The sequence below is a fragment of the Sphaeramia orbicularis genome, chromosome 14 (assembly GCF_902148855.1).
Source record: "Sphaeramia orbicularis chromosome 14, fSphaOr1.1, whole genome shotgun sequence".
Lineage (NCBI taxonomy): Eukaryota > Metazoa > Chordata > Actinopteri > Kurtiformes > Apogonidae > Sphaeramia > Sphaeramia orbicularis.
The window spans coordinates 18,741,932-18,759,646 of record NC_043970.1 but is presented as its reverse complement, the minus strand read 5'-3'; the positions used below and the strand labels follow the sequence as shown (position 1 = coordinate 18,759,646).

Here is a 17,715-nt window from a genome sequence, read left to right as displayed (position 1 = left end):
AATTATGCTATGAGGCTAACGATATTACCTTTGAGGAAATGCATAAGTTTCTTTTTGGTGTACATGCATCTGTGACTGAAGTCTTCCACACTGTTCCAACTGGATCTGACATCTAACCTCTCATAAAACACGACACCACATCTAAACTTTGAGGATTTCTGCAGTGGGGTTTGTAGATTCCACAAGTACCATTTTGGGATTGTCTCATGCCCTGAAAGCTTAGCTATGGATGCTAACGTAAGATTGCATAGTAGCTGTTTTTGGGAGGGTCTTAGCAAAGGGTCAATTCAATCTAGCAGATGTTCCCATGTGGCCATTTTGTATAAACTATTCATTCATTTACAGAAAATGTGTGACATCATGAAATGTGTCAGAGTGAGATGAGATTCTGGTCACAGCCCTGGAGCAAAACTCGTCAGGTCACATGTCAGCTAAAAAAAATCCCATGAGGCAAATTTTGTCCCTTTTCGTCCACTACATTTACCTCAGATTTAAATAGTTCTCAGGTTAGATTCTCTGTTCTCATCCAGTAAAAACCATGTAGAGTCACAGCGTCACAGTGAGCTATTGTCATTTTACTTTAATAAAAAATCTAAATACTTCCTCCACCATGTGTAAAAACAACATTGTAATTAGGCCTTTTTCTCTAAAACAACAGTTATGGTGTTCAGAGGTTTAGATAGGATTTTGGAAATTCCTAATAAACATGAAAAAAAAAAAAAAAGATGAAGCTGCTTTTCTTTGAATGAACTTTCTTTAAGCGTTATTTGAATAATATATAACACCTACAAAATTACTGATATTATTATTCAGGTGAAACAATTTCACATTCAGCTGCAAAAAGAATATAGATGGATTTATAAGATGATTTTTTATGAGCTGAGTTACTGTTACAATCGAGCTTTAACAGTGTGCTACTCTTGGTTCAACTTCAGTAAAGGTTTTTGTTATTACAGCCTACACTGAACCAACAGTGGGTATTAGTAGCTTAAGGAGTTTAGATTGAACTAATTCCAACCCAGTGCAGTCAGATGGAAAACAAATGCAGCTACAACTAAATACTTCTCATTTAGACTCATAAAATGTCAATCATGTAATCAATATTCAAGAGAGAAAACGTAAAAGAAAAATCAATATTTAATAGTAAAATACTTTTAATGGCGCAAGTATTGTTTGTATTCAATTTCTTGTTAGTATTTTTTTTTTTTTACTTCAGTGCTGACTCTTCAGACTTTAAGCCCCTTTTGCTTTGATAATACATATTTTAACCTTGGTTATTAAACTAGGATATATAATTTATACTTGTAGTGAAGCATTCATCTTATCAATACTTTCACTTCAATAAAGGATGTTCTTCCTCCACTATGTTAGTAGGGACTAGGGATGCACAATAATTGTTTTTTACATCCGATACGGATAACCGATAACTTCCTGCTTCTCGTAACCGATACAGATAACAAACGACAATAGTTCCCATCCTTCAAATTCTTTTATTATTATTATCTCATGTCAGTGGTAAAACTCAGTTATTAGTAAAATAAAAGCTTCTACAGAACTAAACACCTAGAGCTGCTTGAAATGGACAACAGACCAAGGGTTTTCAGTTACTTATTATTTATGTACACATACATAATTAGGTGGTGATCAATCGCTGTTTTCAGACATTAAGCCACATTCAGGTTCTTCTTTATAATGTGCGCCTATGGAGAGGAAAAGGCTTAATGAAGACTACATCTATAAAATTGTGGTTGTAGTGATTTTTGCAGAGGTGAAAATGGGCATGACTAGAGAAAACCATAAAAACTTTGGTGATAATTGATCACTGTTCTCGGATATTAAGCTATGTTAAGTTTTCTTTACGTTAAGCATTTTAAAATGTCCCTCTTCTGCTGCTGCCGGACCAAAACAGTACCCACAACTGCTTGATCTTCCTCTTCGTCTGTGTATTCACACCTGGAAAGTCCTTTGGTCCGCTTATTAGGTTCAGATCAAATGTAGACGTTATTTTTTCCATTTGGGTTGGATCGCATTCTCATAGCACTTGTTGCTAGTGGACCAAATTTTGTAAACAGAAGCACGCATGTGACGGACTGCACTGGCACTGGATAGAGAAGTCGGGGGCGGGGTGAACCAGAGACAGCAGGTGTTGATGAAAACAAACGTGGAGGTCTTACATGACCATTGACCAAATGTCAATGAGACATTCAATCTCCTCCTTGCTCCACATCTGTCCACGGCTCATGGCTGCTGCTATTAGCTCTGGCTACCCATGCGGCTCGGCTACTTCCAGTTTTGTTAATTACTCACAGTGTTACGCGGCTACGGTGGCTCGTCAAGCACAAAAACGTGCATGGTTCTTATGACACCGGTTACATTCATACCAAAAGTGAACTGGCCCAGAGTCCGTTTGGAAACGTGCAAAATCTAAGAAATTTAGATTTATTATTATGGGCTCTATTTATCAGTCAAAACTTTAATTATCAGAACTATCTGAATGACATCATTTTTTTCAATATCGCACCAATAATTATCGGTGCCGACAGTTATTGTGCATCCTATTAAGAACCATTTTACTTGCAAAGCCTACTTTGATTTTTCAGATAATACTTATACTATCATAATAAATGAATAAAAATATGCCACTTTTTCCCTTTGTATTTCGGCGTCCTGTACTACTTTTACTGAAGGACTGCATCTTCTTCCACTACAGCAGAGGTATTCAAATCCAGTCCTCAAGGGCCGGTATCCTGCATGTTTTAGATATTTCCCTCTTCCAGCACACCTGATCAATTAATGATCAGCTCATCATCAAGCTCTGCAGAAGCCTGATAACAATGTAATGGCTTCCAGGTGTGATGAAAGACGGAAACATCTAAAACATGCAGGATACCGGCCCTCGAGGACCGGATTTGAATACACCTGCACTATAGCATTATTAGGAACCATTTTACTGCATTGACTACATTAACTATTTTACTTCATTACTTTTCCAACTTTTAAGTGAAGAATGTTCCAACACCATTGTATAATTAGGGACCATTCTACTGAGTTTAATGTGTTAACTTGCTGCACATTTAACTAATAGACCTAATACTTAAATATAATGACTAAAGCAAGGTTTTAATGCTGTGTTTTTAAGTGTAATTCAATGTAGTATTAGAACTTTTACTTCGTGTAAGGATCTTCTTCCACCTTTAATATCATTAAGGGCCATTTTACTCATTAGATTTTTCATGCTTTAATCACATTTTGTTGGTAACACTTATTTTAGCCTTAGTTGTTAAACAAGACAATGCTTACAATTTTTTACTTATAGTGAAATATTTTCAGTCATATTTCAAGTATATTCTTACACCTTTGTATTGTTAGAGACATTTTACCACAGTGACGACAATGATTTTCGATACTTTGAGCACATTTTTCTGATAAGACATGGATATATTCATTTACACAATGTTTTAATGCTACACTTTTTCACACTGTGCTATTTTTTTTTACTTCAATGGAGCATCTTCTTCTACCTTTGTGGAATATTTTGACTTTTCAGAGTTATAACTTGTTTCATTCAGACCAAAGCAATGAATGACTTTTTCAGTGTCCTGTTACTAGTTTTACTTCAGCGAAGGATGTTCTTTCACCTTTGTATTAGCTACTAGGAACCCTTTACTGCACAATGACTACTTGGAGTTCCAATACTGTAAACACATCTTCCTCACTGTACATGGATATATAGTCACTGAAGCAAGGTTTAAATACTGCACTTTATACTCGTATTTCTGTCTCCTATTACAACCATTATTTCAGTTAAGAATCTTCATCCACCATTTTACTGCATAATGCATACATTTTTGTGATAATACTTAGACTTTCACTGAATTGGGGTTGTAACGCTGCACTTTTTTTTTTTTTACAAGTTATTTCAATGAATATTGACGTAAGGCTACTTTAATTGAAGTCTATCTTCTCCCCCTTCCACCTTTATATCATCAGGAGTCATTTAGTGTATAGTGAGTACTCTTGTTAATAGTTATACTTCAGTAAAGGGTGTTCTTACACCTTTGTATTAGTACGAACCATTTACTGCACAATGACTACTTGGAGTATTCTTACTTTAAGTATATCTAGCTCATTATACTTCTATATAATCATTAAAGTGGGGTTTTAGTGCTCCACTTTGTACTTGTATTTCCACCTCCTATTAGTACTTTTACCACAGGTAAATTATATTATAGGGGATCATTTCACTCCATAATGCATACATTTTCCTGATACTACTTTTCATAAAAGTAAGGATTTAATACTGCACTTTTTACTGGTCTTTCCCCCTATCCTACTATTTTTCACTGTAGTGGAGCATTTACAGTCAACTGTTACTGGCTTTACTTCAGCAAAGAATGATTTTATACCTTTGTATTACAAGGGACTATTTACTGTACAATCAATACTTTTGAATTTCCATACTTTAAGCACATCTACCTCATTATGTTTATTTATTTATTTATCGTTTATTTTACTGGGTAGGTCAGTTGAGAACCACTTCTCATTTACAATGACAACCTGGCCAAAAGGCAGCACAGAAGGCACATAAAGCAGAAACTCCATTCTACTTACAAATAATCACTGAAGTAAGGTTCTACTGCCACACTTTTTATTTCTATTTTCATAAGTTACTTCAATGCATATTGAGGTAAAATACTTTAGCTTGAAGTACAGCAGCTTTGTATTAGTAGGAAACATTCACTGCACAATGACTATGACTTTTCAGACTCTGAGCACATACTATCCATAATATCCATCGAAATATTCAGTGAACTAAACTGCTCTTGTATTTCCATCTTCTATTACTACTCCTACTTCCGTTAAGCTTCTTCTTCCACCATAATATTATCAGGGGCCACTTCCCTGCATAATGCACACATTTTCCTGACAGTACTCGGACTCTTTTTATTGCACTTTTGACTCTTTCCTTGGCCTCTGACAGGCCTGTTCCATTCAAGTCTAACCAGGTTCCACATATGACACAAGACATGGGGACATAGTGCTCACACTTTGTCCAAGTTTTAGTTGTGGAAATGCCCTTAACAGTAGATGAATCCCTGCACACACACACACACACACACACACACACACACACACACACACACACACACACACACACACACCCACTGGCGTCGACCCAGCCACAGATGGCACAAAGCTACAAAATGACACTACAGTTCCACGGATAGGCCTGGAAACTGGTGGCAGAGCCCAAACAACAGTGAGTGCCCTGAAAATAACCCAGACAGGCAGACAGACAGGCAGACAGACAGGCAGACAGACAGACAGACAGACAGACAGACAGGCTGCCTGCTTTAGCCTCCACCGGCTCCACTTCCACAGAAAGCCGTGGAGCCTGCGCGAGCACACCAAACTACATACATGACACGGAGCATGTCCACAGCAAGCACACCCACCACAACTTACCTACCTTGTTTTGGAGGCCAAGAAAGCGAGTTTTATTAATCCGTGAGTGCAAATCTGGATCCCCTCTTTTTCTATACTCGCCACTTTCAAGCTGTGCTCTAAAATATGAAGCTCCATCTTTTACGTCTTCTCATTTGAGGTACGGCTAAAGAATTCCACAGGCTGAAGACTTTCAAAGGGGATGCATAAATAAATAAATAGAGACGAGCGACAGGCTAAGGCGTTTTAAACACAGAAAAAGAGGGAAGCAGGGTGGAATAAAGAAAGCAAAGAGGTAAAAAAAACGGACCCGCTGTCAAACCTGCGACGGAACCGCGAACACTTCTGGGTACGGACTTTCAAAATAAAAGCACAGAGCTAGAACCAGGAGGACTTGAACTGGATATAGCACTCACACTGGAGAAGAAAAACAGTGGAGGCTTCATAGTTTCATTATTGTCTCATTTAAAGGGCTCTCAGCTATAATAATAATAATAATAATAATAATAATAATAATAATAATAATAATAACAACAACAACAACAACAACAACAATAATAAGAAGAAGATGATAACATAACATAAGCCCTTTTATTAGTCCTGCAATGGGGACATAATGACACTAATGTTAAAAAATAAGCATTAAAATAATAAAAATAAAAAGTATAGAAATGTATACAAAAATACAAAAAATGTATACATCTAGAAAATATATAAGAGCAAGGTATTATGCATTACAACAACTGCTGCTCCTTGGTTAAGACCACATACTCAATAATAATAATAATCATCATCATCATCATCATCGTCATAATACCAGAGGCCATTTGACTATTTAAGAGACAAGTAACTCAAAATGCCCTGTGATGTACATGTGTACATGTACAGGGTGGGGAAGCAAAATTTACAATATTTTGAGGCAGGGATTGAAAGACAGTGTATGACCAATTAGTTTGTTGAAAGTCATGAGAATTTATTTGCCACAAGAAAATTGACATAATAGAAAATGTTTTTATTCTATGTGTCCTCCTTCTTTCTCAATAACTGCCTTCACACGCTTCCTGAAACTTGCGCAAGTGTTCCTCAAATATTCGGGTGACAACTTCTCCAATTCTTCTTTAATAGTATCTTCCAGACTTTCTCCTAATAGTTTTGCTCAGAGTCATTCTCTTCTTTACATTATAAACAGTCTTTATGGACACTTCAACTATTTTTGAAATCTCCTTTGGTGTGACGAGTGCATTCAGCAAATCACACACTCTTTGACGTTTGCTTTCCTGATTACTCATATGGGCAAAAGTTTCTGAAAAGGTATGGATAATAGTGTTAGGTATGATTATGACATCAGTATATGTTTGGTTTCAAAACAATTGACGTAGTGCCTGCTGAGAAAAAACAACTAAATGTTCATTGTAAATTTTGCTTCCCCACCCTGTATATACCTACATGGGTAAATGTGCAATTATGTAGGCATACATGCCTATTGCAAATGTTAATGCAAATAGATAGATACATGTATCTATCTATTTGCATCTTTGTAATCACAATAATAACACAAGGAACATGAAGGAATAATGTGGTACTTTAAGTCCCTTATTTGTAAAGAGGCTTTCCCTCTTATGTCCTCACAGTTTTTTCAGACCACACATACTCACATACATACTTCATTCACTTCACTGTTACTTGATAAACTACAGACCTGATGATGTGTCAGATTCTGTGCCCGTTGGACGTTTGGACAAAACTATTATGGAAAATTAAGTTAATGTTTTTGAGAAGTACAGTAATTTGCAGTAGAGCATTTATTACTTGTAAGCCACTCTGACTATGATCAGCGCTGAATATGTTACATATCACACCGAGTTTGGGAATTGATAGTAGTGACACTTTTTTAAGACTCAATACTGTACTGAATTCAGAGAACAAATAAGAAACAAATATAATAAATAATAATAAATAATAAGCCGATATAATAAATAATAAATATATATAATATTGACACATTGTCAAAAAATGTTATGTATATTGAATTTATTGGTAAAAATTAAAAGATTTAATGAGAAACATATAAGTCCAAAACTGATGCCACACTTAAGTTTTAATTAATTTGTGCACTCTCGTGTTTATTCATACTCTGTGCTTTCTGTGCTTTTACTTTAAGAATATAAATATTAAAGCGGAAGTTCTGTTGTTGTCTTCTTCCGGTACCTTGTCGGACCTGTTCAATAGCAGAGCAGCAGATCGCTGGTCCCCATGTTTGCTCTCAGACTGGAATAGTTAGCAGCTGCTCCGGCTGAAACAAACAACTTGCCATTCAAACGAAGGGGGCGGGGCTGCAGCACAGCGGGGCATGATAGGAAATGTAGTTTTAACTCTGCATTTAGACAGTGTAGGCAAAACAAAAAATATGACATCAAATTTTCTGTCAGATTACTCTGGTGTACGAGTGAAAAAAACCTCCAGAATAAAAGTGTTGGAACTTTACCAAGTTTGAGACACTAATAATGAAATATTTAGTCAAAAATGCTGGTTGACCGTAGTTTCCAAGATACAATCTACGATCAAATTGTGAAAATTAATGAGAGAATTTATTTTTTAAAAGACTGTTTGTCTCAGAGCTACAGATCTGTTTCAAAACACTGTCTGCACATTACAATACTTTCACTTTACAGGTTCTTTATAGTGGAAGAATTATAGATCTTTTGCACATTATTCCAATCTACATTACATTATTACGGTTTATTCTTAAAGTCTTTTCTTTTTTTCATCTAATCTAATCTAATCTAATCTATAAATGTACATAAACCAATATTTATGCGTCATAACGTTTTATCATATCATATCTTTTTTTGTCACCTCATTTTAGACCATTGTTTTTTTCTGTTTTTTTTTTTTTGCCATATTTGTAATGTTTATAGAAAACCCAGAGCACTTAAAAAAGTGAACAACTAGCCAGCTACAGCCATTGGATCCTAATTTAGTTAGCTTTTCCAAATGGACTTTACATTACTTTGGCTCAGGCAGTGCACAGAATGCAGAATGAAACCAGTTAAGGTAATGTACTATAATGTTTGTTCTTATATTATTCAGTATTCATTCTTTTACACATCCTAATTGGTTTCTTTTTTTGTTGTATATTTGTTTTGTTTGCATTTCTTTCTGAAGTTACATATTTTAAATATTTGGTACTGCATTTATTTATTTGTTTGTTTGTTTGTTTGTTTGCTTGCTTGTTTGTTTATGTATCTAGATCTGTTATATATTTTCTCTCTCTCACTTTTATGCAGTAAAAATCTAAATCTAAATTATCAGGAAAATGTATGCACTAAGCAGTTCATATGATGATAGTGTTTTTTAGTCATATAACTGCTGCATTAATGTGTAAAATTGCACTTTAGAGCTGTTGTTTGATCTATGACAATGCATCATATTCTAGAAGAAGTCAACTGTGAACTCAGGAAACCAGGCCTGTTTTCAGCTTTGTGACCTTCAGCCTTTTCTGTCTGTTATTGTAAAGTTTCCTTAATGTTTTCTTTGGGACACATTAATTAAAATAATAAGCCTCCATGAGCATGAGAAGGTTTTGGTCGCAGATTAACATTCCTGGACATTCACACTTATTCCTTCCTCATCTTAAAAAGAGAAAGCAACCATTTCGAAATGACGAATCAGAACCACTGTTTTGCATATGTTACTGAAAATATGAACCCAAGACAAAATCCACAGTTGGAATAAAGTTTTTTTTTTTTTTTTTTACCTTTTCTTGTGAAATGACTGTGACGTGGTTTATACTTGATCAATAATGTGAAAGTGGGACTTAGTATATGATCACTGGACCTGGTTAAAGGTAACTACTGATTTGTAGAAATAGGAATAGAAAGAGGAATGTGTCTGAAAACAAAATTATTCCAACTTGATGGGAAACAGTGTAAAATGCATTTCAGTGAACTTAGGTTATCAGTAAAACACAAGCCTCAGTCTCAGTCTGTCGAAAACAAGCTTCTTGGTTGAAATTTGTTGAAAATTGTGATATTTTTGGGTTTTTTTTAAATGGAATGATGCATTTTAAAACATTTTCCTGTGGTCTACATAAACTGTAAATGCTATGCTTGGGTCTGAATTCTTCATTAATTCAACTCCACAGGTCCATCTTCAACCCTATTTCTGAGCAATGACACCAGAAAGGTTGTTTTGAGACCTGGCCCTTGAAATGCAAATGAGCCACTTCACACCCCACCCCCTCCAGGTAGTTAGCTGTGCTGCTCTGTCCCATTCAGCCATTTGTGTTCATTAATGCAACCAACAAATTAATATTTTAGGTCATCGGCTCGAAGTTTGGACAAATTTTCAGTATGGACTGCAACCACTGCTGCTGACAAACAACTATGTTGTACTCGGAGAAATGTTCATCGGAAGTCTTGACCTTATATGTATAAATGTTGTGACGTAACTAGTTATAGACGCAACAAATTAAGAAGGAATTAAAAGAGGTTGTAGACATCCACTTGCTTTTTGCCAAAATGAATAAAAAGATAGCTTTGCAGCACCTGGAGGGTTAAAATTCAAACTTTTTGAACTATTAGGGTCCAAATACACAAATAAATGAACCAAAGACTAATAAAATTGGGTTTAACAAAATATAACCCCTTTAATTACCTCCGCCAAGGAGGTTATGTTTTTGCCAGGGTTTGTTTGTTTGTTTGTTTGTCTGTCCGTTAGTGTGCAACATAACTCAAAAAGTTATGGACAGATTTGGATGAAATTTTCAGGGTTTGTTGGAAATGGGATAAGGAAGAAATTATTAAATTTTGGTGGTGATCGGGGGTGGGGGGGCCCACGGGGGGGCCCATTTCCAACAAACCCTGAAAATTTCATCAAAATCTGTCCATAACTTTTTGAGTTATGTTGCCCACTAACGGACAGACAAACAGACAGACAGACAAACAAACAAACCCTGGCAAAAACATAACCTCCTTGGCGTGGGGGGGCCCATGGGGGGGGCCACTGATCAGCCTTGGCGGAGGTCTGCGCTCTCCGAGTGCTTCTAGTTTAGTTTAGTGATCCAAACACAATTTCTTGCCACCAACCTTTGTCTTTGGGAATATATATTCTGTATATATTAGTGGATCTTTTTCTATATATTCCACAGTACTGTATGTAATGTTATGACTTTCCATGTATGATAATACTCAGCCAAAATGCTCCTACTTACATGAGTTTCATCAAACTGTTGAATTCAGGTTTTGGACTTTGCACTGTGCAGAGTTGAGTTTAAACCTCTTATCTTACTTTGTGAATTTTTGCCCGAAGAAACTCCCTGTGCACCACACTCTAAATCCGTGGCTTTAAATCTCCAGCCTGAAGCGAGCAATAGGACACTTCTCTTTAATCCTTATTAAAAGTTTGTGAGGGGCATCACCACAATGTTGAAATACTGCCTGTTGCTGCTGTTCTTCTAAACTGACAAATCTGAAATACGTATGTACGTCTTTTCTGATCTGAGCTACACTGTTGCTGTGGCTGATGGTCCATTTGAGCATCTCAAACAACTTCCCAATGAGAGAATTCCTCGAAGTGAATCACAGAGGCACTATGGTGTTAATTGTCTCCAACCAAAGGCCTCTGTCTGTAGGATTTCAAGTCTCCATGCTTATTGCAGGAATAATTAGCAGTAACAGCCCACAACAAAGTATTAATTAGGCAAACAGAGACAGGAGCTCGACGGCACAACACAGAGATAATTGAGACCACAGTGTCAAAGACGTATGACCTGGAAAAATAAAGCATTTCCCCTGTGACAGACGCCTATTATACTGTGAAAATCTTTGGATGAGAACTGGAAAACAAACATGTCTCTGGAGGAAAGCTCTTCAAGTCCAGCCAGAAATATTCATCTGATTTTTTTATTGCACCAACAATATCCCTTTAATTCTGGTTAATTTATCATCATTACTGTTTTGTTTTTATTAAAAAATAAACACACTTACATGCTTTGTCTTTCATTTAGTTCACTTTCAGTTATCTTTTTATTCTGTTCATTTTTAATTTGTTCATTTGTTTTAACTCACCCTGTCTTGTCTTTTTTTTTTTTACAGTCAAGTGTATCCATTTGTATTTAATTTTTTTGTTTGTTTTATAGGTCTGAACTTACAGTATGCATAATGGGTTTTTTTCTACATCCAGCAGTCTTCATTATTTTTATTTCTTCTTCTTCTTGACATTAATTTTCATTCTATTGCTGGTCTTACTCTTGTTTTTTTTAATGGTTTTGAAATTTGTTCATTATACTGGTAAAATAGTAGGAATGTAGGAAGAACTCACTTATTGATCAGTCAATCAATCAATCAATCAATCAGCCAATCAATCAGTCGTTTGATCAATCAATAATCAATCAATCAGTCAATCAAACAATCAGTAATGAGAACAAGTAAAGACTTCCCATCCCTTCCCCAAGAATAATTGATTATTAATAATTATATGTAGATCTATACATACATGTGCACACATCTACATAGATACATATGTGTAATCACACATATACAATAACCTACATATATATGTGCACACACACATATATATACACATATAAACCTGCGTACATTTGCACAAAATCATCTCTGTTTTTAAAAGTTTCATCTTCTTAATCAAACAAATGTATAATTTATGCTCTTAATTGTGTTTCTATAGTGGTTCTAAACTATGTATAACTTCACGATGTGCTCCTAATATGCTATAAATACAGATTTTCCTGTTTTATGTTCAGATTATATAGTTCTAGATAATCACATCAACATTCTGGGGTGATTTTCTTTCTGCTGTAAAATCCAATTTGATTGCACTGCAAAGTTAAACAAGGCTGTAAGATTTATTTCTGTTCCCTATCTGAAGCTCCATGAATATCAAAAACATTATCATCAATTAATATTTATGAGCTTATCACTGATTTTTTGGCAAGTGCAAATTCATAGGAGAAGCTGGAAATATGAAACAAACTGAAACAAGAACTTACATAAATATACATAAAACCACCTTAATATAACATAAACAGCATTACTGTAGCATTAGCTAAAATATAGCACGATTTGTATGTCACAGACTTACATCAAACTCCTCCAGTAGAACCTGGTAGCGCCTTGCATGGCAGCAGCCACCCATTCAATAGAATAGAATAGAATAGAATAGAATAGAATAGAATAGAATAGAATAGAATAGAATAGAATAGAATAGAAGCTTTTTTGTCATTGCATAATAAATACAACGAAATTGCACATGCCCCCCACATAAAAAAAACACAAGTAACATTCATACTACACTCTTCCCACTCATAAATACATTCAACAAACACACCAAACACATCAGTATTAAAATACTTCTATGCTGGTGTATGAGTGTGTGTGTGTGAATGGGTGAATGTGAGGCTTTGTAAAGTGGTTTGGGCACCATGAAGGTGTGGAAAAGCACTGTATAAGTGCAGTCCATTTACCATCAGAGCCCTTTATAAAATGAATTTATCTTGATACTGTTGATACTTGATGCCATTGGACAATCGAAGAAGCACTTTCTGTGATATGCATACTGAGAGCCAAAAAATAATAAGTTAAAGGGACTATATATAGGGTTTCTAACTTGAAATATTTTACAAATGACCTAAAATCATCATCAGTGTTCAGAATAAAGAGCTCTGAAGATGTGTCAAATTCACCAAAGTATTGGATTGTAGAGATGAACAGAATGTGCTAACACCCACGGTCTGATGGGTTTGTGTGACCACTAGAGGGAGTAGTGAGTCACTCTATCAATCTACCATGGTGAAGAAAACTATCACCAAGGAGCCTTGGACCAAAGTGTTAGAAAGTCATGAACTTGGATGAGAACCACGAAGAAACAACTTTTAGAGAAAGTGATAAAATGAAAAAAGTGATAAAAGTTAGAAGCACTGTTGTTTTCACCACAGATATAAATGAAAAGAATGGTGTTTAATGCTGAAATCACAGCATTTCTTCTACTCAAGTGAGTTTGATTATGAGGCTTATGAAGGTATGAAGTTATTATGTGATGTTATTATCTTTGCTAAGTTGCAGTTTGTTGATCCACGGTTCAGACTAAACTGTGACAGTTGCTTCGTGCAGCTACTGATAACACAAACTGTTCAGAAAAAAGGTAGTTTGTGGTTTTATTGTGTTTGTTTTCTGTCTAAAAACAGAGCTAAGCTAACAGAGCTATAATGTAAACTATCAGCTGATGCATCACGTGAAGATTACACAGTTATTCTGACTGACTGGTTTAGTTTTATTTGAAGGATAAAAGCTGATGATACCATAATACAGATGTGTGTAAACAATGACCTTTGGAATTTATTCAGTGAGCGATACGGTCTATGGTAGATAGCGTTGATTCATCAGTGGGTTTCTTTGTGGATGTCAGTGTGTTCTGGTAAATGACGTCCTCCTGCTCTCCATAGTGTCAAATATCCGTACATATAACCCCCTTCTTATGAACTTTAGTCTTTCCAGTAGGGAACAACACCACATCAGTGTGAAAGGAACTGGTGAAAGATAAACGTGCTTTAGATAAATCGACCTTCACCTTGACGTCTGATACTTCTACTGAGAATAGAAAAGACACTATTGTAGAAATAAAAACTAAATGAAACAAAAGACGGCAGCATGTGTTATGTGACTCCAGCATTTGGAAAAATATGTCTCTGTTTTCAGAGTAGGTTCCATTCGTTTTTCTGCCTGAGGTTCTCATCACACAGGATGTGCTTTTAACAGCACAGAGAAGCTTTCCTGATTCTTTCCACTGTGAATGGTTCTTTTTGCACACTTCCTCTGGGATGGACTGATCTACCTGAGGTGCCTTCAGTTTCAGAAACAGTCATGAACAGCCTGTGGTGAACGGGCTACAAGCCCTCTGATGCTGTCAGATGCAGTTTTCCTCTGCTGTGTTATTGGATTAGTGAGAGATAAAAGTTCTGTGAAAAAGAAAATCCTCGATCTTTGATTAAAAGGAGCTGACACTAAAAGCTGATGATGGATTATTAAAGAGTTAGTGCCCTTCTTTAGATCAGTTCTCATATTTTCATTAGTTGATTATACAGTCAGTCATACAAATTTTATTTTACAGTTTCTATAAGTGAGTACATTTTATATCGTTTTATTTTTATTTGGAGGACTTTTGTATGTTTGTTTGTTTAACCCATAAAGACCCAAGCATCCACTGGTGAACTAAACCTACAAATCAAAACTGTTTAATACCTGTTGATCCACTAATCCTATGAATACATGTAAATCATTGGTGTAAAATGCAGTTTGTCATCTTTTCATGGTCATCAGATATGACCCATTTGGACGTTCACAGGCTTCGTAGTGAATGTGGAAACACCGTCATCTTCTACAACATTGATTCACCAGTAAAAGCAATGGAGTCAGAAGAATAACAGTGGATGGAGACACTTGTTTTATGTTCAGTTAGTGATATATTCAAAGAAAAAGCGACTTTTTCAGCAGTTTTCTCTGTTTCGATATAACAATCTTTGAGTTTACTATGAGTTTTTATGAGTATCTAAAGTATAGGAAATTAAATAAAGGAAAATATATGATTTCAGCAAAAAATGCAAAAGACAGAGGATGATATTATAATAAATGATAATAAATCCCTTAAGTAAAGGTTAAATAGAGACAAAAATTAATTTGGGAATTTACACAAAAGTAACACTAGGTCTTTATAGGTTAAGTGTGTAAGTCATATCCAGCACAAAATGTAGGATATGACTGAGCTCCCACGTTGTGCAAATACATTTCATTCATATTCCAGGAGTAAATCCAAACAAATTTTGGACTTTTATCCATTTATTTTCTGTCTATTGCATTGTTCATTGTCGTGTTAACTTAGCTTTAAGTTGTTTTTGTTTTTTGTTCAGTCCTCTTAGTTACCTACAAATACAACCCTGATCTACATCCAAAAAGTCCAAAGTATTTCATTCCCTAACCCACAAAAGAGAGAACTTTTTTCCTCTATTCTATTCTATTCTATTCTATTCTATTCTATTCTATTCTATTCTATTCTTTTCTTTTCTTTTCTTTGGTCAGTCATCTCTGTAAATGTACTTCAAAGCAGTAAAATGAAAATCCCACGTGACAGCTGTTTTCTCCACCGGATTTGTTCTCATGGAGGTAGAGAACCTAAACACTAAAACTAAACTCAGCAGCAAACGACAGCACACAAAGTGAGAATTCACTTCTATTTTAAAAGCCTAAGTGAGAATATGAAAACAGAAAAACAAAGCAGTATCCTCAGTAACAGTATACTTTATAGATTCCCGCAGTGTTAAGTAATGTTTCATTTATTACCTTTCAGAAATTCTCTTTGTGTCTGTAGTAACTGTCAGATAAATACACCCAGAACAGAAAAGTCATTACAATTCAAGACATATTATTTATTATTTAACAGCAGAGTCCTCCAGAACATCCCCAACAATCACTGAGTCACTTTAATGTTGGTGCAGACTCAGCACTTGAGAACATTTACCCTTAGAGGTGTAATGACAGAAACGTCACACATCAGCAGCCTCAAAGAACAGCAATATACAGGAGGGATTCTGGTGGTCGGGGTGTAAAAAAAAAAAAAAAACTGTTAATAACTTAATAACTCAATAAACTGTACACACAGACACTGTGCATCTATAACACCTGTGATTATTTATAAAGTGATGAAAATGACAAAACAGACTGAGCCTAAAGGGGGAAATGTGGGCTCTAATCGGTGATAGGTGTGGACCTGATGGATGGTTATTCTGCCACTGGAGACTCATCATGGTTTATTTAAGAGTCTGAACAGAGAAACCTACTCTGAGGACAATGCCATGTTCAAGCGTTGCCAGATATCATGAGAGAAACAAGCAACCAGACCTGGAAGTGATCCCAAATAAAAGGCACCGCTCCATAGACCTAGAAGAAGAAGTGGACGGAGGGGTCGTTTCTGAACTGAGTCTGTTTGGTGGTCGTTGCCAGGTTGACTTTATGTCAGTGGCAGCTCGTCAATAGAGGGTGTTAGGGCGACACCCCACCTGTCTCACATGAAGAAAAAAAGGATAGGAATCACACAAAATAATTTTACACAATCATGAATATTTAACCCAGTGGTTCCCAACCTTTTTTGGCTCGTGACCCCATTTTAACATCACAAATTTCTGGCGACCCCAGACATTCAAAAAGGAGACTTTTTTTTGCTAAGATTAATTTGTTTTTGATCATGTAATAGTTTGCTAATGTTAATTTTACACGACATTTAGTCTATATAATGTATATTATTATGGACGGAGGCAGAAAAGCCAGGTGTAGATTACTGCACAAAGTGAGAATTTGATTTTCCTTGGTCAGGATATGTACAGTCAGTCCAGCTTGGATTTACAAGGCTGACAATTAATACTGAACAAACAAGAACTCAAACTATGAATTATGAAAGAGCTGCAGCATCTGAAACCAACCACAATGAACATTTGAAAGATAAACAGTACCACAGTGCTTCAGTTTCAGCTTCAGTTTGTCATGTCTTTTATGGATTGTGATTGTCTTTCTCAACTCACCGTATATTTTTTTATTAGTAAATTTTGTTTTTATTTTCATCAATTACTAGAAATTTCATGGGCAACCCCATTTGAATTCCAGATCACAAGGTTGAAAAACACTGATTTAACCCTTTATAGTTCACTCATTGCAATACTCTGAAATTCAAATTTTCAACCTTAGTGTGTTATCAGAGGACATAACAAGACTTTATTATTTTTGTGAAATTTGTCGAAATGTTTTATTGTAAAGTACAAAATCAAAGTCAATGAAGGTGCCATATTTGGTTCCTTGCCCATAAGTGGCAAAAAACAACAACAACAACAACAACAACAAAACAATGAGTAAATATAAAAAATACAAGAAAAACACAAGTTAGGTGAAAGGAACATGTATTTTAGAACATTAGAATATGACTTTTAGAACATTAGACCATATAAGTGCTGATCCAGACCCCTGTCCACATCCACATTCTCCCTTTGAACATCATTCCTTACATTAGTACCATTACTTCATGGTACCTAACAAAGCAGGTCCACTCACTGTTCATGCAGAAGTGGACCTTACAGACCCTGTAGACCACATTGGACCTGAGATTGTTGACTCACTGTCCTCACTGGAGCTGTTGCTGTCTGTCTTGTAATGTGTGCAGAAATGACCAAAAATAGTCACTTACCTGATAAAGGGTTAAATAAATGAGTTA

At 35.6% G+C, this 17,715-nt stretch overlaps 1 protein-coding gene across 1 annotated transcript in view; it reads right to left on the bottom strand.

Annotated features, from left to right (window-relative positions):
• Window positions 1-5,775, bottom strand: part of castor2 (cytosolic arginine sensor for mTORC1 subunit 2) — a 45,844-nt gene extending 40,069 nt beyond the window's left edge. The window contains exon 1 of the mRNA XM_030154272.1: window positions 5,471-5,775. Within this exon, the coding sequence (XP_030010132.1) occupies window positions 5,471-5,583 (113 nt within the window). The 5' untranslated portion in view covers window positions 5,584-5,775. The remainder of the gene's footprint in view (window positions 1-5,470) is intronic.
• Between the last annotated feature and the right edge of the window lie 11,940 nt (window positions 5,776-17,715).